Genomic DNA, 24000 nt, shown 5'->3' on the forward strand with positions numbered 1-24000 from the left:
ATATGGTGTTTGTCAGGGGAGCGTGTCAATAGTTTGTACAACTTTTTGGTATGGATTTATCACACAATGCATTCTGCGCTATGTTGTTTGCAAAAAAAAAAAAAAGAGAACATAAGAAATAAGGCAGTGGAGTGGCTCATCTGGCAGAAAGCATCTGCAACCAGCAGGCTCCCGTCATGAGCTATGGGCCTAATTCAGATCTGATCGCAGCAGCAAATTTGTTAGCAGTTGGGCAAAACCATGTGCACTGCAGGGAGGCAGATATAACATGTGCAGAGAGAGGTAGATTTGGGTGGGGTGTGTTCAAACTGAAATCTAAATTGCAGTGTAAAAATAAAGCAGCCGTATTTACCCTGCACAGAAACAAAATAACCCACCCAAATCTAACTCTCTCTGCACATGTTATATCTTCCACACCTGCAGTGCACATGGTTTTGCCCAACTGCTAACAAATTTGCTGCTGTGATCAACTCTGAATTACCCCCTATGTCCTCTCCCAGACATGCTTCCTTGAGACTACACTGCAGTGCTCTGTGTGGTACAGATAGAACAATCTGGGAGATACCATGGGGTACTACTGGTGCTGGAGGAGATTGGGCACTAAAAAGTAAATTTCCAATGCAGCTCAAGCTTTTTGTCTAGCAAGGTCTCAAAGGAAAGGGAAGGATAGAGGAGAAGTACATAAGGCACATAAACACATACAAACGTGAGGGTCAGATGACCTGGCAGAACGCAAACCAATACAACCAAGGAAAACCAGGAGCGAATATGAGGGTGTCCAGTGTACCCCATGGCATCAGAGAAACAGATTTATCAGGTAAGAATCAAAAACCTATTTTCTCTTTCAGCCATGCGGGACACTGACGATACCATGGGGATGTCCTAAAGCTGTCCACCAAGAGAGGGAATGCTCAGGAGCGGAGCAAAGAACCTTCATCCAAAATCAGCGTCCCTGGAGGTGAAGATGTCAAAATGGTAAAAATTTATAAAAGTGTGTGCCGAAGGCCAAGTGGCAGCTCTGCAAAGCTGCTCCACCAAGGCTCCATGGTGAGCTGTCCAGGAGGTCCTGGCCAACCTGGTAGAGTAGGTGGCATTCAAATGAGGCACTGGAAGTGTAAGCTTGACAGATGAACACCCAAATCCATCAAGCAATTGTTTGAGAATGGGCTAACCTTTTTTAAAAACGTATATAGGACAAAGAGGGAGTCCGAACATCAAAGAACCTAGAGCTATCTGCGTAAATGTGGAGAGGCCACACAACATCCAAGGACCCTAGAGACGTCTGGGAATCTCTGTTTACCTGGAAAATGGAACCGCAATCTCCTGACTAATATTAAACCTGGAAACCACATTTGGAAGAAAAGACCTGACAGTCCTTAAGACTATTCAGTCTGAATGAAAAATCAGCAATGGAGACCTATTCAGCAGGGCTCTTAATTCTGACACCTAACGAGCCGAAGAAATAGCCAACAGACAAACTGTTTTCCACGTAAGCCACTTGAGATCAACCGACTCGAGAGGCTGAAAGGGAGAACGTTGAACAGCCAATTCCCAGAGCTCGACCAGCCAAGTACAAATGGGTGCTGAATATGAAGAACCCCCTGGAGAACAGTCTGAATAGCAGGAACAGTTGCTAAGCGTATCTAAAAATAAACTGAAAGGGCAGCCCCGCCTGTGGAAGGTTCATGATGTAGACTGGTGGTGAAAAAAAGACTGGGAGGAGATTCCTTGAAGGAAAGGACACAGCCCCTTCCCACAATGCTCCCCATCCAAGAATCAGACATCACCTTCCACCATTTCTCGCAGTACAACTGTAGACTGCCTCCCACCCTGGGGACTCCCAGGTGGGAGTTCAGTCTGTCATGCGGGTTATTTTTCCATTAGGCTTGGGGGCAGGTTTGCAACATGCCTGAGACTATAGAAAGGAAAAGTAGGATCATTATTTTCATAAAGCGCATAAAATGGGAAAGTAATTAATCACTTTCCTATTAGAAGATATAGCTTTTATTTTGCGTACCCCCACTCACGCTAAGGGGTATATTTATTAATTAATTATTTAATAACAGTTTCTTATATAGAGCAGCAAATTCCATTGCGCTTAACAATTTGAAATAACAATAACAAAATGGGTGATAACAAACAGTCATAGAGGTAGGAAGGCCCTGCTCGCAAGCTTACAATCTATAGAGAAATAGGCATGTGTACATAAGGAAAGGTGCTATCTATTGCATAGAATGAGAAGACATGTGAGGATATGTGTGGACTGTACAGAGTGGATGCAATTTGATAGGAAGGTTTATGAAAGTTATGTGGGCGGTTCTGGAATTTGGTATGCTTGCCTGAAGAAGTGAGTTTTCAGGGAACGCTTGAAGGTTTGGAGACTAGAGGAGAGTCTTATTGTGCGTGGTAGGGCATTCCACAGAGTGGGTGCAGCCCGATGAAAGTCCTGCAATCGTGAGTGGGAGCGAGTAATCAGTGTGGATGAGAGACGCAGGTCTTGTGAAGAGGTCGGGTTGGGAGATATTTTGAGATAAGCGAAGTGATGTACGTTGGTGTAGTTTGGTTAATGGCCTTGTGTGTGAGTAAAAGTATTTTATATTGAATGCGGTAGAGTACAGGTAACCAATGGAGGGACTGACAGAGTGGATCTGCAGACGATGAACGTCTAGCGAGGAAGATAAGCCTCGCCGCTGCATTCAGAATGGATTGTAGTGGTGAGAGTCTCGTTTTGGGAAGACCAGTTAGGAGACTATTGCAATAATCAATGCGGGAGATAATGAGAGCGTGGAGTAGAGTTTTAGCAGTGTCTTGTGTAAGGTATGGTCGCATTTTGGATATATTTTTTAGATGCATGTAACATGATCTTGAGACAGATTGAATGTGGGGAACAAAGGACAGATCAGAGTCAAGGATGACACCTAGGCATATGAAGCACATCAAGGTATCTTTATTCTTCTACATGCACAGTCTGAATATCCACAGTCTCAATACAAAAAAAGGAAGGCCTGGGTATCGTACCCCAACTCACACAGCTGTGTAGGTGAGGACTCCTATCAAGGTTTCTTTTCTCTGCTGTTTAGAGATGTGGTCTCTGGAATGAATTTCTAGCCCAAGGTAACCTCATATGAATTGGAACATAGGGAAGAAAAACAACCAATGTGTAATATCCCCTTTGCTTTATGGGAATTTATGTTTTATAAAGGTTATTTCTGTGTCAAAAACCGCACCAAAGTCAATTTCAATATATGTTGAATCGTTAATGGTGCATCATCACATAAAGACCCTCCACCGATCAATGGCATATATGCACGTACCCCAACTCACACAGTGGTAAATGGGGTGACTCCCGTAAAGGTATCTCTAAAGTGATTTATAGGCGTACCCCAACTCACACGTAGGTCAGCAACGTGAATCCCATCAAGGTATCTTTACTGCTCCCCTCCGAAAACCAATTTTTCTAGTCGCCAGCCAAAACCATAAAAAAGCTTGTGGTCTCCAGAAAAATTATAACAATTTATTGGTTCCTCAAGAAGGCATAAAAGACAGTTTCAATCATATACAAAAATATGTAAATATGAAAAAATTAAATCGTAAAAATTATAAAAAGTACACGAACAAGTACATAAAATATCACTGATATAGAGATGGCTACTCACACAACAGTCTGCCGACGCGTTTCGGTCCTTAGACCTTTGTCAAGACATGACCTGCTGTGTGGGGAGCCAAATATTTATAGTACTAGTAGCCAATCCTATTCCATCAGGAAGTCGGTGCATGGGAAGTGATGTCATCTGCTATTCCAATATTCACGCAAAAACATAAAATATCCTTAATAGCATATTTCATTAGTACACCTTTATCTATTCCTATTTACAGACTGTCTTCCTTTGGACTCTACCTCAGGAGGAAGCACTCTGACCTCGAAAGAAACACTGGAACCTGGACAGCCCTTGGGAGCAAAAGGACCTAAAAAGAGGATCCTTTGGTTTAGTGGCCAAGGACAATAGGAATGCAGATTTAGAAGCAGCAGCAGAAACAATAATTTTGTCCAATTCAGGACCAAAGAGTATATCACCATTGAAAGAGAGGTTCCAGAGCTTTTTTTGGATTTCTTATCAGCCTGAAAGCCTGGCTGAAAGAATGCTACAACTGAGAGAAACTGCAGCTTCTCTGACATTACCGAACAAAAGCTTTCATACAGGGAGTCCGCCAACCTCTCTAAATCCTCGGGAGACCCAAGCGGAGGCCAAAAGCAGGTCTGATGGAAGCTCCTGCCGTCAAAAAAATTTGACTTGAGAAAAACTTCTAGTATTCTATCAGTGACATCTTTTTTTTCTTTTTAAATTAGTTTTATTAATATATTTTTTTATTTACCCCTGCATATTGAACAGCACAGCGAGGAGGCACGGCCAGTGCTTAGTAATCCAGAGAATAACAGTGAGGATACATACAAACATAAGTGAATTGAAGAAATTCATTACAGAAACATAGCAAAGAATAAAAAAGAATGAGTGACTCAGAAGTATCAGGTCCGGAGAAGCCACACAGCACACAATCGCAGAATGCATAGAACTGACTTACACTAAACCCTTACAGTATATGAATAGTAAAGTAGGGATCTGAAGGTGCCATTCAGTTCAACACACCAAAGCCCCGGAGACTAGTGGGTACTGATGTAACAAATGCAAATGCAGCTCTAGAAAAGGATCTGTGCATCATAGCCACACTACAGTAACCAAGACCAAATCGAGCCGCCGCAAGGCCAACCTGTTCCAAATAAGGCTGACACACATTGAACAAATAGCAAATAAACAGAAATAAACCAACATAATATGTATAAGCCATTATCTCCAAAATATGAATAGCAAAATATAAAAAATGATCCCCTAAATGACTATACTGATGGCATATCTGGATCCCCGAACACTCCCACCCAACCCAAACTACACTACAACTATAAAACTTGGGGGCAACTATTCCCAGTAACTCTAAGGCCATGGTGTATCCAGCCCATGATCTAAAAGGCTATTAAGAGACTCCAAAAAAATTATAAACATACTAGCCTAACTGAATAAAGGACTGAAACAGTCTAAGGGCAAGCAGGAAAAGTAAAAGATAAGAAAATGGATCAAACCCTATAGGCAATTACTGTAAGTACCAATAGAGAAAAAAAAAATAACTACAGGATATGACAGTATAAAAACATTGAGATAAAAGAAAAAAACCTCAAATAATATTTAAGCATTATGAAAACAGACAAATATTAGCAGACGAGGCCATCAAAACAGTATACAATAATTGAAATGTAAAATGAAACAGTGGGAAAGCTGCAAAGAAAAACAGATGAGGATAATCAGTGCACGTATATCATTCAAAGACTATCATCCTGCCATGGGGTCTCTGATGTGACCCATGCTAAAAAGCTCTCGGGCAATCGTAGGAAATTCTCGGAAGACTGCTACTGCCTTACAGCCAAGCTCCATTAAAAGTCTCTAATCCTGTGAGGCGAAGGTAGCATCCAGATTTGCATAATAGAGATTTTTTTTGCAAGAAATGTGTTCAAAGGGTCTCTCGTCAGTTAGGGCTGAATATATATACATTGAGCTCTCACCAGGAAATTGAGGAGACAATAGATGTATAGCAAAACATTTTCCAATGGTGGCAAATTACTCAGAGCAAAACACCCACAACTCAGCGGATTTAGTATGATTTTATCGGCAGACGGGATGAAAACTGTCAATATTCCGAAAGCGGCATCCAGCACGCCAGAATGCCGGCAGTGGGGTGAAGAGTCCACTTACGGGCTTACTGCACTCGCCACACTGCGGACTTGGTGGCTTGCTGCGCTCACCAAAGGATCTATTCCCACTCTATGGGTGTCATGGACACCTAGGAGTGGGAATAATCCGGTTGCGCCAGGATTCCGGCTGCCGGAATTCCGGCGTCTGTATCCTGACCGCTGAGATCCCAAAAGCAGGCAAATTAAACGCATCACAAGCGTGCAGCCTCTCCAGCTGAGCAGCCACCCTCTGTTCCGAATCAGTAATGGCTTGAAGGAGTTGTTCCATTGGACACAGAAGGCTAGAGATAGAGATACTTAATCCAGATACCGGTAATTATGGAGTACCACACAGCATAATCCACCATAATAAAGGGAAAACAGTGCTGAATATAGAATAATAAATACTGCTTACACCAATACCAAACCTAAGGGTGAGTGAAGGTGGGCAGAAAACTATAAACTTGGCCCTGATCCTGCACCACAGGCTCTAAAGATCGCTGCTCTGCATCTGATGGCAAAGAGCAGAGGAATGTTGTTGGGCTGCCTAAACAGGGAGCACCCCAAAAGTGTGGGATGGGAGAAGAGGAAGAGGGCTTCTCCCTCCATGTGCAACCATTACAGGAACCCCTCGCTGTTAACAAACGGCATCCAGTTGGGTCAGTGGTCCTGGTGGTCTAGTGATGGTGCGGAGAAGCACGCCCTTACTGTCCCTCCTCCCTTTGGTGACTGCCTGCCCTGGGCAGTGTATAGGGAAAGGGGAACCCGAGCCATCTTAAAAGTTAACTTTTTAGTGCCCAGACTCCTCTAGCACCAGCTACACACCATGGTATTTCCAGTAATCTCCATTCCCCTATGAATGGGGTTGTTGGGAAATTGTTTTTGCTTCCTACAAAGTGCACAGAGACAACACGCAGCAAAGAAATACAACTGATTAAAGAGGACCTGTTTCTAAGTCCTATTTAGAATATTAACATGCTTCCCTATATAGAAAACCAAGAGCTTGCTATATACAACTACAAAATAAATAGAATCAGTTTCTTTAAAGTGAACGGATGCCAGTTTCAGCCTACATGGACCACAAAGTGGCCACAGGTAGCATTCTTATACAAAAAAACTTCTCCTTTGTACAAGCATAAGATTATTTTTGGGGAAAAAAGGTTTATTTTGGAAGTAAAGTGAACAAACATAATACCTTTACCTTCATGTGGTCTCTGTGCAGACTCCCTTGTAGTCACAGGAGATCCTCTATTCAAATGGCTGCTGTATGATGCCGCATGTTGCAACTGATGATCTTCATATGAGAGTGGACTATGTCTGGGTTTTCCAGGGTCTGGCATAATTACAGGAGATCCCCTCGGTATTGAGCTGGAGCTAGATCTACTTTTCAGCAACATCTCATCATACACTCGTTCCATAGTCCTGGGGTCTTGCAAGACCTCCATTGGGTGCAAAGGGTGGTAAGGTCTACCCGTACTTCCAATTATGGATCGTACATCATGCTTCTTGGAACTCACAGAAGAACTGCTGTCATACTTCAAAGGTGTACCCTGAAAAGGAACAAATACGGTCTTTAAAAAACTTCAACAACCACAAAAATAAACAAAAAACTTTGATAGATGGTTTCTGGATATGCAATTTGTATGTCAATTTTTCATTTGCAACTGCTTTCATCCTCATAAACATAGGACTCATTTAAAATATAAAAATAGTTTTTACCCATTATTAACTTTTCTACTGCACGCTTAATTTGGCAGGAATCTAGAGTGTTTATTATTTCCTTTGTGCACTTTACATTGTGCTGCTGCCACTAATTGGCCATCCGGTATACGTTCAGGATCTCGTCTGTCGGGATTCCGGCAACCGTAATACTGTACCAACACCCGAATGCCGACAGCTGTCAGAACATAAGACAACTGAATCCCGAAAGGATCAGGATCCTGACAACGGAATCCCGACAGTCAGGATCCTGAAGGTAAGTATTAATGGCCGCCTTAGGTTTAGACTGGGAGGAGGGGGGCAGTTAAGGCACCACCTGGGGAGTGTTAGGGTTAGGCACTAAGGAGAGAGGGTTAGGTTTAGAATGCAGGAAAGAGGGTTAGGTTTAGGCAAACGAGAGAAAGTCTAGGAACACCCAAATACCGCAGCACAGAAGGCCATGACAGACTGAAAGTTAGTAAGCACAGCCAGCAGAAGGCACATAAATACATCTAACAGTAAATTAAAAAAAAAAAAAAGTTCAGATTCCTGGCATAGACCATTAAGCCCCAAAATGACAATTCAGATATTAACTATGGAGGTAAAAACACACATTCAGCTATTACTCCGCTAATCCACTGTAGCGCTGACATAAAGTGTTCTGTTCCTACTTCATTACAGACAGCGGTTTCAGCCAAAAAACATCCACCATAGCAGAGAATTCTGGCTTCATGAGAAACTCCTTCTTGTCCTCCAAACTATCAGATCGCCTTAAATTGTTCTCCCTTTGAAAAAATCCAGAGAAAGGCTGGAAAAAAATGTCTGGCTGACAAGACTGCAGCATTGCCCAATGGCAAAGCTTTGGAGTACTGATTTAAATTCTGACTATGAATACACAGTATACTTACTCCAAATCAAGTGGCATTTTGGAAGTGAACACCACTGAACATGCCAGAAGTTATAACACGCAGTACAGTCCTACTACTTTAATGTTGAAACCTTTATATACACACAATATATATATATATATATATATATATATATATATATATATATATATATATATATATATATATATATATATATATATATATATATATATATATAAAATAAGATTTTACTCACCGGTAAATCTGTTTCTCGTGGCCCGTAGTGGATGCTGGGAACTCCGTAAGGACCATGGGGAATAGCGGTTCCGCAGGAGACTGGGCACAACTAAGAAAGATTTAGGACTACCTGGTGTGCACTGGCTCCTCCCTCTATGCCCCTCCTCCAGACCTCAGTTAGGAAACTGTGCCCGGAAGAGCTGACACAATAAGGAAAGGATTTTGGAATCCCGGGTAAGACTCATACCAGCCACACCAATCATACCGTACAACTCGTGATACTATACCCAGTTAACAGTATGAACAACAATTGAGCCTCACGAACAGATGGCTCATAACAATAACCCTTTAGTTAGGCAATAACTATATACAAGTATTGCAGACAATCCGCACATGGGATGGGCGCCCAGCATCCACTACGTACTACGAGAAATAGATTTACCGGTGAGTAAAATCTTATTTTCTCTGACGTCCTAGCGGATGCTGGGAACTCCGTAAGGACCATGGGGATTATACCAAAGCTCCCAAACGGGCGGGAGAGTGCGGATGACTCTGCAGCACCGAATGAGCAAACGCAAGGTCCTCCTCAGCCAGGGTATCAAACTTGTAGAATTTAGCAAATGTGTTTGAACCCGACCAAGTAGCAGCTCGGCAAAGTTGTAAAGCAGAGACCCCTCGGGCAGCCGCCCAAGAAGAGCCCACTTTCCTCGTGGAATGGGCTTTTACAGATTTAGGATGCGGCAGTCCAGCCGCAGAATGTGCAAGTTGAATCGTACTACAGATCCAACGAGCAATAGTCTGCTTTGAAGCAGGAGCACCCAGCTTGTTGGGCGCATACAGGATAAATAGCGAGTCAGTTTTCCTGACTCCAGCCGTCCTGGAAACATAGATTTTCAGGGCTCTGACTACGTCCAGCAACTTGGAATCCTCCAAGTCCTTAGTAGCCGCAGGCACCACAATAGGTTGGTTCAAATGAAAAGCTGATACCACCTTAGGAAGAAATTGGGGATGAGTCCTCAATTCCGCCCTATCCATATGGAAAATCAGATAAGGGCTTTTACATGACAAAGCAGCCAATTCTGACACACGCCTGGCCGAAGCCAAGTCCAACAGCATGACCACTTTCCACGTGAGATATTTTAGTTCCACGGTTTTAAGTGGCTCAAACCAATGTGACTTAAGGAAATTCAACACCACGTTGAGATCACAAGGTGCCACTGGAGGCACAAAAGGGGGCTGAATATGCAGCACTCCTTTAACAAACGTCTGAACTTCAGGCAGTGAAGCCAGTTTTTTTTTGGAAGAAAATCGACAGAGCCGAAATCTGGACCTTAATGGAACCCAATTTTAGGCCCATAGTCACCCCTGACTGTAGGAAGTGCAGAAATCGACCCAGCTGAAATTCCTCCGTTAGGGCCCTTTTGGCCTCACACCACGCAACATATTTTCACCATATGCGGTGATAATGGTTTGCGGTCACCTCCTTCCTAGCTTTAATCAGCGTAGGGATGACTTCCTCCGGAATGCCCTTTTCCTTCAGGATCCGGCGTTCAACCGCCATGCCGTCAAACGCAGCCGCGGTAAGTCTTGGAACAGACGGGGTCCCTGCAGCAGCAGGTCCTGTCTGAGCGGCAGAGGCCATGGGTCCTCTGAGATCATTTCTTGAAGTTCTGGGTACCAAGCTCTTCTTGGCCAATCCGGAACCACAAGTATAGTTCCTACACCTCTCCTTCTTATTATTCTCAGTACCTTGGGTATGAGAGGCAGAGGAGGGAACACATAAACCGACTGGTACACCCACGGTGTCACTAGAGCGTCCACAGCTATCGCCTGAGGGTCCCTTGACCTGGCGCAATATTTTTCTAGCTTTTTGTTGAGGCGGGACGCCATCATGTCCACCTGTGGCCTTTCCCAGCGATTTACAATCAGCTTGAAGACTTCTGGATGAAGTCCCCACTCTCCCGGGTGGAGGTCGTGCCTGCTGAGGAAGTCTGCTTCCCAGTTGTCCACTCCCGGAATGAACACTGCTGACAGTGCTATCACGTGATTTTCCGCCCATCGGAGAATCCTTGTGGCTTCTGCCATCGCCATCCTGCTTCTTGTGCCGCCCTGTCGGTTTACATGGGCGACCGCCGTGATGTTGTCTGACTGGATCAGCACCGGCTGGTGTTGAAGCAGGGGTCTTGCCTGACTTAGGGCATTGTAAATGCCCCTTAGTTCCAGAATATTTATGTGTAGGGAAGTCTCCTGACTTGTCCATAGTCCTTGGAAGTTTCTTCCCTGTGTGACTGCCCCCCAACCTCGAAGGCTGGCATCCGTGGTCACCAGGACCCAGTCCTGTATGCCGAATCTGCGGCCCTCTAGAAGATGAGCACTCTGCAGCCACCACAACAGCGATACCCTGGTCCTTGGAGACAGGGTTATCAGCCGATGCATCTGAAGATGCGATCCGGACCACTTGTCCAACAGATCCCACTGAAAGATCCTTGCATGGAACCAGAGCCGGCCCTAGCCAATTTGATGCCCTAGGCAAAATTTTGTCTGGTGCCCCCTAGCACTGCCGCTAGTTCTGCATCTGACCCAGAAACACTTAGGCAGTGGGGACCACTGAGGGTGGGGGTGGGTACCCTGTTGGCCAGTTCAACCCTGCATAATGGCACACAGTGATGCCCATAATAACAATAATTCCACACAGTGATGCACCTGACACATAACCCCACATTAGTAATGCCCATAATACACATAATTCCACACAGTGATGCACCTGACACATATAACCCCACATTAGTAATGCTAGTACTTTTGCTTGCTGGTGTGCTTGCAGTCAGTGTGTGCGCCCATGCAGCTCCCTGGATCCACGACTGCGTTTTGTGAGATTGGGTGGCAGGGTGAGTGCGTGCTTCCACTCGCACCCGTTAAAGGGGCACCCATACTGATGTGACCTCACAGGGTATGCCATCCTGGCAGGGGAATTTTACGGCATGGACTGACTAGGAAATAAAGTGTGAGGAGAACACTGCCCATGGTATGTCCCTGCAGACACCTGGGGTTTGCACAGGGATAAGGGACACACACAGGATAGCAGGGTCCCCCTCCCCCATGTGCACAAGCAGTTTAGGTGATGTCAGATTTATGTGAAGCAGTCTTCCAAATACACATGTGGTATCATAAGGATCTATCCAGTAATAACCTTATATAGTCAGTGAAAATGTCACAGGTCCAGGAATTGCAGTTACCAGGCTTCTGCTGTCTGTCTGAGGTCTCACAAGTCAGGGGCATTCAAGCATGTCGGAGGGAGTTTAAAGAACTTTAAGGGAGAGTGTGCATTTTATTTGACAAATGTGAACAGCAGTGTATACAAGTACTGATTGAATACATTTGGAAAGTAACAGTTAGTTTGCAGACTGTCCTTCCCAGCATGAGATACTGCAGGGACATGCTTGGATGCCCCCAGACATGCTTGGATGCCCTAGGCAAATGCCTAGCCTGCCTATAGCTAAGGCCGGCTCTGCATTGAACCTTCCGAAAGGAATTGCTTCGTAAGATGCCACCATCTTTCCCAGGACTCGCGTGCAATGGTGCACCGACACCTGTTTTGGTTTTAGGAGGTCTCTGACTAGAGATGACAACTCCTTGGCCTTCTCCTCCGGGAGAAACACTTTTTTCTGTTCCGTGTCCAGAACCATCCCCAGGAACAGTAGACGCGTTGTAGGAACCAGCTGCGACTTTGGAAAATTCAGGATCCAGCCGTGCTGTTGTAGCACTTCCCGAGCAAGTGCTACTCCGATCAACAACTGTTCCCTGGACCTCGCCTTTATCAGGAGATCGTCCAAGTACGGGATAATTAAAACTCCCTTTTTTCGAAGGAGTATCATCATTTCGGCCATTACCTTGGTAAATACCCTCGGTGCCGTGGACAGACCAAACGGCAACGTCTGGAATTGGTAATGACAGTCCTGTACCACAAATCTGAGGTACTCCTGGTGAGGAGGGTAAATGGGGACATGCAGGTAAGCATCCTTGATGTCCAGTGATACCATGTAATCCCCCTCGTCCAGGCTTGCAATCACAGCCCTGAGTGATTCCATCTTGAACTTGAACCTTCTTATATAAGTGTTCAAGGATTTTAAATTTAAAATGGGTCTCACCGAACCGTCCGGTTTCGGTACCACAAACACTGTGGAATAGTAACCCCGTCCTTGTTGAAGGAGGGGTACCTTGATTATCACCTGCTGAGAAAACAGCTTGTGAATCGCCTCCAGCACTGCCTCCCTGTCCGGGGAAGCTGTCGGCAAGGCAGATTTGAGGAAACGGCGAGGGGGAGACGTCTCGAATTCCAGCTTGTACCCCTGAGATACTACTTGTAGAATCCAGGGATCCACCCGTGAGCGAGCCCACTGGTTGCTGAAGTTCTTGAGACGGGCCCCCACCGTACCTGGCTCCGCCTGTGGAGCACCAGCGTCATGCGGTGGACTTAGAGGAAGCGGGGGAGGACTTTTGTTCCTGGGAACTGGCTGTATGTTGCAGCTTTTTCCCTCTACCTCTGCCTCTGGGCAGAAAGGACGCGCCTCTAACCCGCTTGCCTTTCTGGGGCCGAAAGGACTGTACCTGATAATACGGTGCTTTCTTTGGCTGTGAGGGAACATGGGGTAAAAATGCTGACTTCCCAGCTGTCGCTGTGGAAACGAGGTCCGAGAGACCATCCCCAAACAACTCCTCACCCTTGTAAGGCAAAACTTCCATGTGCCTTTTAGAATCTGCATCTCCTGTCCACTGCCGAGTCCACAATCCTCTCCTGGCAGAAATGGACATTGCGTTTATTTTAGATGCCAGCCGGCAAATATCCCTCTGTGCATCTCTCATGTATAAGACAGCGTCTTTAATATGCTCTACGGTTAGCAATATAGTGTCCCTATCTAGGGTATCAATGTTTTCCGACAGGGAATCTGATCACGCAGCTGCAGCACTGCACATCCATGCTGAAGCAATAGCCGGTCTCAGTATAATTCCTGAGTGTGTATATACAGACTTCAGGATAGCCTCCAGCTTTCTATTCGCAGGTTCCTTTAGGGCGGCCGTGTCCGGAGACGGTAGTGCCACCTTTTTAGACAGACGTGTGAGCGCTTTATCCACCCTAGGGGATGTCTCCCAACGTGACCTGTCCTCTGGCGGGAAAGGGTACGCCATTAGTAACTTTTTAGAAATTACCAGTTTCTTATCGGGGGAAGCCCACGCTTCTTCACACACTTCATTTAATTCATCAGATGGGGGAAACACCACTGGTAGCTTTTTCTCCCCAAATATAATACCCTTTTTTGGGGTACCTGGGGTAATATCAGAAATGTGCAACACATTTTTCATTGCCGTAATCATATAACGAATGGCTCTATTGGAATGTACACTAGTCTCATCGTCGTCGACACTGGAGTCAGTATCCGTGTCGACATCTGTGTCTGCCATCTGAGGTAGTGGGCGTTTTAGGGCCCCTGATGGCTTTTGAGACGCCTGGGCAGGCACGGGCTGAGCAGCCGGCTGTCCCACATCTGTCCCACGTCGTCAAACCTTTTATGTAAGGAGTTGACACTGTCGCGTAATTCCTTCCACATGTCCATCCATTCAGGTGTCGACCCCGCAGGGGTGACATCACATTTATCGGCACCTGCTCCGCCTCCACATAAGCCTCCTCATCAAACATGTCGACACAGCCGTACCGACACACCGCACACACACAGGGAATGCTCTGACTGAGGACAGGACCCCACAAAGTCCTTTGGGGAGACAGAGAGAGAGTATGCCAGCACACACCAGAGCGCTATATAATACAGGGATACCCACCACACACAGTGATTTTTCCCCTATAGCTGCTATAATACACAATTTGCGCCTAAATTTAGTGCCCCCTCTCTTTTTTACCCTATTGAGCCTGGAAACTGCAGGGGAGAGCCTGGGGAGCGTCCTTCCAGCGGAGCTGTGAGAGGAAAATGGCGCCAGTGTGCTGAGGGAGATAGCCCCGCCCCCTTCACGGCGGACTTCTCCCGCTTTTTTCAGGATATTTTTGGCAGGGGATTTTACACATATATAGTCTTCCTGACTATATTATGTGTTTTTTTGCCAAGCTAAGGTATTTATATTGCAGCCCAGGGCCCAAACCCCCCCCCCCCCCAGCGCCCTGCACCCATCAGTGACCGGAGTGTGAGGTGTGCATGGGGAGCAATGGCGCACAGCTGCAGTGCTGTGCGCTACCTTAATGAAGACCGGAGTCTTCAGCCGCCGATTTTCTGGACGTTCTTCTTGCTTCTGGCTCTGCAAGGGGGACGGCGGCGCGGCTCCGGGACCGGACGACCGAGGCTGGGCCTGTGTTCGATCCCTCTGGAGCTAATGGTGTCCAGTAGCCTAAGAAGCCCAAGCTAGCTGCAAGCAGGTAGGTTCGCTTCTTCTCCCCTCAGTCCCTCGAAGCAGTGAGTCTGTTGCCAGCAGATCTCACTGAAAATAAAAAACCTAAATATACTTTCTTTCTAAGAGCTCAGGAGAGCCCCTAGTGTGCAACCAGCTCGGCCGGGCACAAAATTCTAACTGAGGTCTGGAGGAGGGGCATAGAGGGAGGAGCCAGTGCACACCAGGTAGTCCTAAATCTTTCTTAGTTGTGCCCAGTCTCCTGCGGAGCCGCTATTCCCCATGGTCCTTACGGAGTTCCTTGCATCCACTAGGACGTCAGAGAAATATAATATATATATATATATATATATATATCCCAGGATTGCCCCGTCACTCCTCCAAAGCAACTGGCTGTGGTGCCCTTCCTTGTGGACCTGCAGGCCCACCAATAAATAGCCAAAGAAATCAGGTGGCACTCACAGACTTGTGGCTTGTAGTGAAAACAAACTTCACTCCGTGAAGAAATTTATTGTGAAATTTATTATTTATTTCACAATAAATTTCTTCACGGAGTGAAGTTTGTTTTCACTACAAGCCACAAGTCTGTGAGGGCCACCTGATTTCTTTGGCTATATATATATATATATATATATATATATATATCTATATCTCCTGATTAGAACGGTGACACATTGTAACATCATTTATCTGCTCAACTTTGGGCCGTCTGGAGGATATAACGCAGCTCCACCTAGTCGAAACGCGTTGGTACTTATCGTATGCTGATTTTCAGATCAGCTGCTCCTCTTTCTCTGATGTACGAGCATTAACTTTATATTTGTAACCAACTGAATATTGGTTTACACTATGTATTTTTATTCTTTTCTATCTTTTGTGGGTGTACTGGATCTTCATTAAAATCCATGAAAAATCTAATTCTGTTGGTGAACTTGTGTGGATCATCAAAAGATTGTACAAGTTCACGTATAGCTTTGTCAGCACAAAATGGTGCCTTTTTACTGCACTAGGAGGCGCTCTCTGTCTTTTATGGAATAGAGATTACAATATATATATATATATATATATATATATATATATATATATATTTATTTATTTATTATACAGGTTGAGTATCCCTCATTCAAAATCCCACATTTTTGGGTGCCCTACAGAGATACTGACATATATATATATATATTATGTGACATAAATGGATGTGCGGCACTCCAGACGACTTAAGTAACGAGACTCAGGCAGTAAATGAAAGCAACGTTTCAATGTTTAACACATCGTCTTCAGGCTTAACAAACACACATAAAACGACACTCACCTAAATAGTGATCTCACCCCTGTGACTGGCGCCATTGATCCGGAGGCGGGATTGCAGCCCGCTCAGGTGCGCGAACGCAAGCGTCACTGACATCATCATAGTGCTCCCATCACCAAGGCAACATGTCAACAAGCATAAGCTACATAGAAAAACATGTATCGTAACATAAGCCTACTTACAATTAACAATTACACAGGTACAGGCCTGTCGTAACTAATCATCGTACTAATGGCCCAAATTTTGAATTCATATGTTAAAACCTATCTAGGTACATATAATACAGATCTATAACTGCATTATGCATAGTGCTAAATGACAGACTCATACTAAATACCACAGGGTCCTAAACCAAACAGCTCAAACCCAGATGTTCATTTAGTCCACGAGGTGCCATAGTATCTAACCGCTGGATCCATTGGACCTCTAATTGCAATAATTTTAACCCTCTATTCCCCCCTCGAAGAGAGGGCTGAACCTGATCGATCATCCTGTACTTCAAGGAGGTCAATGTATGTCGGGCTTTGGCAAAATGCCGAGCCACAGGCTGATCACTTTTACCAGAAGTTATGGCAGCTTTAATGGCTGACCTGTGGGCTGTCATACGCTCCTTAAATGCCCTCTCCGTTTTGCCTATGTATGACAGTCCACAGGGGCACAAAAGTTGATAAACGACAAATCTGGAACTACATGTCAAACGGTGTCTGATCTGGTACGTCTTGCCAGTATGCGGGTGCTGGAAGGTACTACCAGAAATCAGATACTGGCAAGTGGTACAGGTACACTTGTAACAACCTTTTCTACCCGCAAATGCCATGGTTTGTTGTGCTGGATCATAAATATCCGATTTCACTAATATATCCCGTAGGTTTCTGGGTCGTTGGTAACATGGCATAAGTTTAGTATGTGTAAGCGGCAAATCTGGATCCGATTGGATCAAGTGCCAATGTTTTTTAGCTGACCTCTTGATGGAATTGCTGACTGAATGAAAACCATTAACCCAGGGTAGAATGCTGTCTTTATCCTTATCTTTATGATGATTTAATAGCTGTTGGCAGTCTAATGCCATAACTTTGGTTTTAGCCTGATTTAACAACAGGGGGTCATACCCTCGCTCCAGAAATTTTTGGGACATATTTTCAATATGATGTATAGCTAATTCTGGATCAGAAGTGATCAGTTTAGCCCGCAAGAATTGGGAATAAGGTAGCCCCCATTTCAGAGGCAATGGGTGGCTACTTGAAAAATGAAGGTAATTATTACGGTCAGTGGGTAATTTTACCTTTATCTATAGTCAGCTGAACATCCAAAAATTGAATGGTATTAGAATCAATAGAATATGTGAATTTAATAGGATGCTCTTTGGAATTTTGGTCATCTATAATGGCAATCAAAGATTCTTTAGAACCCTGCCAGATGACCAGCAGGTCATCTATATACCTGCAAAAAAATAGGATCTTGTTGGATATTTCTTTATTAATAAAAAATATTTCCTCCTCTATCCCAAACATATAGATATTGGAGTACGACGGGGCCACACTGGACCCCATCGCACACCCACGACGCTGCAGGTAATATTTACCGTCATACAAAAAGTAATTTTTCAATAAGGTCATCTCCAATAGTCTAAGGCACAGGGAGAAGTCTGGCCCCTCGTAATCTGATTGGGAATGCAAAAATGCACCAACTGCTGCTAAGCCCCCCTCATGAGGGATGACTGTATACAGGCTCTGCACGTCAATAGTGCAGAGCACTGTATCCATAGGTAACAATGGTAAAGCCTCAAGACGTCTCAATAGCGTACTCGTGTCCAGTAAATATCTGGGCATCTTTTGAATATATGGCTGGAAGATTTCATCTGAAAAAATTGACACCGGTTGAAATAACGACCCCCTAGCCGATATGATGGGTCGGCCAGGGGGTTTATCCAACCGTTTGTGTATTTTGGGCGTGGTATACAATAATGGCACCACAGGGTGCTGAGGAATGAGGGCATCTTTTACATTAGAGGAAATCTGACCAGCTGTAACAGCAGAATTAAGACATTCAGTAAGATCTTTGTAAATTGTCCCGTAGGGTCACCCGTTAGGCGACAATAGGTATCACTGTCACTGAGCTGAGATGAAATCTCTTCTTTGTAATCCTTAAGATTTTGGATAACTAAAGCACCCCCCTTGTCCGCAGGTCTAAATATAAGGTCTTTATTTGCTGCCAACTTTGCCAATGCCTCTCTCTGGCCTCTAGTAAGATTGTCCCGAATAGGGGGGGGGCTTGTTAACCAGTGGATCACATTCCTGTTCCACCAAACGCATATATGTACGGATAGAGGCATTTGTTGATTGTGGGTCAAATGTAGATTTCGGTAACAGTTTTTTCAGTTTATTTGGTATCCATGCTACCGGCTCTTCTGTAACAGGTGCAGGTGCAGCGGATTGCTTAGCAAAAAACTCTTTCAACTTCAAAGTTCTATTCAGCCTGTATTTTTCAACCTTCCACTGTAATGGTTGTGGTTTAGACACAGGGGCAAAGGACAAACCTTTGTTCAGAACTTGTTTCTCTGTGTCATCAAGTTCAGTGCTCTGCACTATTGACGTGCAGAGCCTGTATAAAGTCATCCCTCATGAGGGGGGCTTAGCAGCAGTTGGTGCATTTTTGCATTCCCAATCAGATTACGAGGGGCCAGACATCTCCCTGTGCCTTAGACTATTGGAGATGACCTTATTGAAAAATTACTTTTTGTATGACGGTAAATATTACCTGCAGCGTCGTGGGTGTGCGATGGGGTCCAGTGTGGCCCCGTCGTACTCCAATATCTATATGTTTGGGATAGAGGAGGAAATATTTTTTATTAATGAAGAAATATCCAACAAGATCCTATTTATTTGCAGGTATATAGATGACCTGCTGGTCATCTGGCAGGGTTCTAAAGAATCTTTGATTGCCATTATAGATTACCAAAATTCCAAAGAGCATCCTATTAAATTCACATATTCTATTGATTCTAATACCATTCAATTTTTGGATGTTCAGCTGACTATAGATAAAGGTAAAATTACCACATCATTGTATTCTAAGCCCACTGACCGTAATAATTACCTTCATTTTTCAAGTAGCCACCCATTGCCTCTGAAACGGGGGCTACCTTATTCCCAATTCTTGCGGGCTAAACGGATCACTTCTGATCCAGAATTAGCTATACATCATATTGAAAATATGTCCCAAAAATTTCTGGAGCGAGGGTATGACCCCCTGTTGTTAAATCAGGCTAAAACCAAAGTTATGGCATTAGACTGCCAACAGCTATTAAATCATCATAAAGATAAGGATAAAGACAGCATTCTACCCTGGGTTAATGGTTTTCATTCAGTCAGCAATTCCATCAAGAGGTCAGCTAAAAAACATTGGCACTTGATCCAATCGGATCCAGATTTGCCGCTTACACATACTAAACTTATGCCATGTTACCAACGACCCAGAAACCTACGGGATATATTAGTGAAATCGGATATTTATGATCCAGCACAACAAACCATGGCATTTGCGGGTAGAAATGGTTGTTACAAGTGTACCTGTACCACTTGCCAGTATCTGATTTCTGGTAGTACCTTCCAGCACCCGCATACTGGCAAGACGTACCAGATCAGATACCGTTTGACATGTAGTTCCAGATTTGTCGTTTATCAACTTTTGTGCCCCTGTGGCCTGTCATACATAGGCAAAACGGAGAGGGCATTTAAGGAGCGTATGACAGCCCACAGGTCAGCCATTAAAGCTGCCATAACTTCTGGTAAAAGTGATCAGCCTGTGGCTCGGCATTTTGCCAAAGCCCGACATACATTGACCTCCTTGAAGTACAGGATGATCGATCAGGTTCAGCCCTCTCTTCGAGGGGGGAATAGAGGGTTAAAATTATTGCAATTAGAGGTCCAATGGATCCAGCGGTTAGATACTATGGCACCTCGTGGACTAAATGAACATCTGGGTTTGAGCTGTTTGGTTTAGGACCCTGTGGTATTTAGTATGAGTCTGTCATTTAGCACTATGCATAATGCAGTTATAGATCTGTATTATATGTACCTAGATAGGTTTTAACATATGAATTCAAAATTTGGGCCATTAGTACGATGATTAGTTACGACAGGCCTGTACCTGTGTAATTGTTAATTGTAAGTAGGCTTATGTTACGATACATGTTTTTCTATGTAGCTTATGCTTGTTGACATGTTGCCTTGGTGATGGGAGCACTATGATGATGTCAGTGACGCTTGCGTTCGCGCACCTGAGCGGGCTGCAATTCCGCCCCCGGATCAATGGCGCCAGTCACAGGGGTGAGATCACTATTTAGGTGAGTGTCGTTTTATGTGTGTTTGTTAAGCCTGAAGACGATGTGTTAAACATTGAAACGTTGCTTTCATTTACTGCCTGAGTCTCGTTACTTAAGTCGTCTGGAGTGCCGCACATCCATTTGTGTCTATTGAACTTTATCTTGCGGGCACCCGGCGCGGGTGTACAGCTGATGGGAGAGCCGGTACTTTCTGCTTTTATATATTATGTGTATATATATATATATATATATATATATATATATATAGAGAGAGAGAGAGCGAAAGAAATTCAGAGGGGGCACTCTCCAGACTTTTTTTCATAAACAACTGTTCATTTATTGATATTTATACTTTACATGATCAGCATTTCCTCAAGCGCTTTCGGCCCAAAGCAAGGGCCTTCCTCAGGAGGTACTGTACAACATCCACAACTTCCACCAACCGTGAGCAAAAGATCCAAACATCCAGCAATAACACTGGTCCTGCCTGACTGGCCCTAAATACCCTAGCCACTTGAAAAATGGCGCCAAAAGCAATGTGATGTCATCAAGGAGAGACAAAAACTTCTCCACAATAAATAACCTCTTATTATCAAATAAACAGGAAAATAGCATGGCCAACTCACCCCCACCAAAGAGCACAGGTAATGAAGCTCACAAACAACGAGCCAAGGACAACGGAGCCACACCAACAGCCCACTGAGAACCACCGAGTCCCGGAGCAGGGCACTTCCGGTCCGTGGAACGCAAACGTCACACGGCCGGAAGCGCCCATCCGGAACGCAAACTGGAAGTCAGGGACCTTTGTTTTATCAACTCACCCCCACCAGGGAGCACAAATGGTGAGGCTCATAACCAGCGAGCTGGGGACAACGGAGCCACACCGATAACCCACTGAAAACCGCCGAGTCCCGGGGCGGGACACTTCCGGTCCGTGGAACGCAAACGTCACACGGCCGGAAGTGACCATCCGGAACGCAAACAGGAAGTCAGGGACCTTTGTTGTAACGTATTCAAGCTATAGCATATATAGAAGAGCTGTCAATCCAGATTTAGCTAATGTGTACAATACACCCATTTTAGGACATTTTAAAGTAACTACCAGTGGTCAAATATATATAACCTGTATAGGCAAGGGTACTAGAGCCAGGCAGAACAGTATTAGGATTTCCCACAACAGAAATACATCCCCCAAAAACAAAAATATATAGTTATAACACACATTGACTAGATCCCCACGGTGCAGCGGTCAGGCAAAAGCTAATTATTATTAATCACTATATATCACCTAATTCTACAATATTTTACCACTATCTGATTGGGTCAGTTAAACGCATCCCACTGCACCCTGTGGATCAAAGCCAAACACATTATTTGGATTAAAAAAAATGTATAATGCTATCTAGTACAAGAGCATTAATTGTAGAAACAATGTGTATAAAACACTAATAAACATTAAAAACGTGCATCGGGCAGAAAAAAAGCATATGCAAGTTTAACGTAAAAATACGTTAAGCGGATTCGACTCATTCAGGCCATTAGGTGTCACAGAGCCTAATCTATATATCCATCTTGCTTCTAGTTTTTTCAAAAGAAGAGACCGGTCACCTCCTCTGTTAGGAACAGGGACCCAATCAATGATTCTGCACTTCAACGATGCCACTTGGTGTCCTTCCTTCAAGAAGTGTTGGGCCACCGGTTTGTCGGTACGACCTGTTTGTAGCGCTTGATGAATTGAGCTGCGATGGTTAAGCTCCTGTAGAAAACCATCCACGAACATGGCTAATGGTTGTAAAAGAGACCCCCTGGTAGAAATAATAGGTCTGCCAGGAGGGTTAACCATAGATTTATGGACCTTAGGGAGTGTATAGAGCATGGGACAAATTGGAAAATCCACCTTTAGATATGTCGACATCTGCTCAGTCAACCAGCCCAAATTTACTGATGTATCAATCAATGCATCAACCTTTCTTTTCACAAGGGGCATGGGATTGTGCATACATTTAGAGTATGTCACAGGATCCGCAGAGGGGGTACAGCAAAGATACCATCAACAAGTGTTTGGAAAAAGCACGAGCACGAATAGGTGAAGTGAAACCGACCAAAGAACCGCGGATGATATATGTCACACAATTTGATGCCAAATCGCCCACCATCAGAACATCGATAAGGAGACACTGGCCTATCTTGAGTTCAGATCCGAAGTTCAAAAAATCTTTGGAACATCCACCCATGCTAGCCTTTAGACGTGGGCGAAACTTGAAACAATTGTTGATGCATCCTACGAGACAAATGGGTGGCTCAGAAAACAATTGGTTGCATAAAACAAGAAAAGGCTGTGTCAAATGCTTGGGCTGTGTGACATGCCGCTCAATGTTGGTCGGGGAGAAGTTTCCACATCCATTGAGTGGGAAACCAATCACCATTCGATATCGTTTACACTGCCGGATGGATCATGTCATCTATATGTTATTATGCCCTTGTGGACTTCCATATGTGGGGATGACCACCTGTTCGTTCAGAGAGCGAATGGCAAACCATCGCAGCTCAATTCATCAAGCGCTACAAACAGGTCGTACCGACAAACCGGTGGCCCAACACTTCTTGAAGGAAGGACACCAAGTGGCATCGTTGAAGTGCAGAATCATTGATTGGGTCCCTGTTCCTAACAGAGGAGGTGACCGGTCTCTTCTTTTGAAAAAACTAGAAGCAAGATGGATATATAGATTAGGCTCTGTGACACCTAATGGCCTGAATGAGTCGAATCCGCTTAACGTATTTTTACGTTAAACTTGCATATGCTTTTTTTCTGCCCGATGCACGTTTTTAATGTTTATTAGTGTTTTATACACATTGTTTCTACAATTAATGCTCTTGTACTAGATAGCATTATACATTTTTTAATCCAAATAATATGTGTTTGGCTTTGATCCACAGGGTGCAGTGGGATGCGTTTAACTGACCCAATCAGATAGTGGTAAAAATAAGAATTTACTTACCGATAATTCTATTTCTCGGAGTCCGTAGTGGATGCTGGGGTTCCTGAAAGGACCATGGGGAATAGCGGCTCCGCAGGAGACAGGGCACAAAAAGTAAAGCTTTAGGATCAGGTGGTGTGCACTGGCTCCTCCCCCTATGACCCTCCTCCAAGCCTCAGTTAGGATACTGTGCCCGGACGAGCGTACACAATAAGGAAGGATTTATGAATCCCGGGTAAGACTCATACCAGCCACACCAATCACACTGTAAAACCTGTGATCTAAACCCAGTTAACAGTATGATAACAGCGGAGCCTCTGAAAGATGGCTCACAACAATAATAACCCGATTTTTGTAACTATGTACAAGTATTGCAGATAATCCGCACTTGGGATGGGCGCCCAGCATCCACT

The 24000-nt window shown here is 44.5% G+C and overlaps 1 protein-coding gene across 13 annotated transcripts in view; it reads right to left on the reverse strand.

Annotated features, from left to right (window-relative positions):
- Positions 1-24000, reverse strand: part of NCOR2 (nuclear receptor corepressor 2) — a 713121-nt gene that overhangs the window by 61742 nt on the left and 627379 nt on the right. For all 13 annotated transcript variants that reach the window (XM_063964578.1, XM_063964589.1, XM_063964577.1 and 10 more), the window contains one exon: positions 6981-7329. In XM_063964578.1, the coding sequence (XP_063820648.1) occupies positions 6981-7329 (349 nt within the window). The remainder of the gene's footprint in view (positions 1-6980; positions 7330-24000) is intronic.

This window comes from Pseudophryne corroboree, chromosome 1 (genome assembly GCF_028390025.1).
Source record: "Pseudophryne corroboree isolate aPseCor3 chromosome 1, aPseCor3.hap2, whole genome shotgun sequence".
NCBI lineage: Eukaryota > Metazoa > Chordata > Amphibia > Anura > Myobatrachidae > Pseudophryne > Pseudophryne corroboree.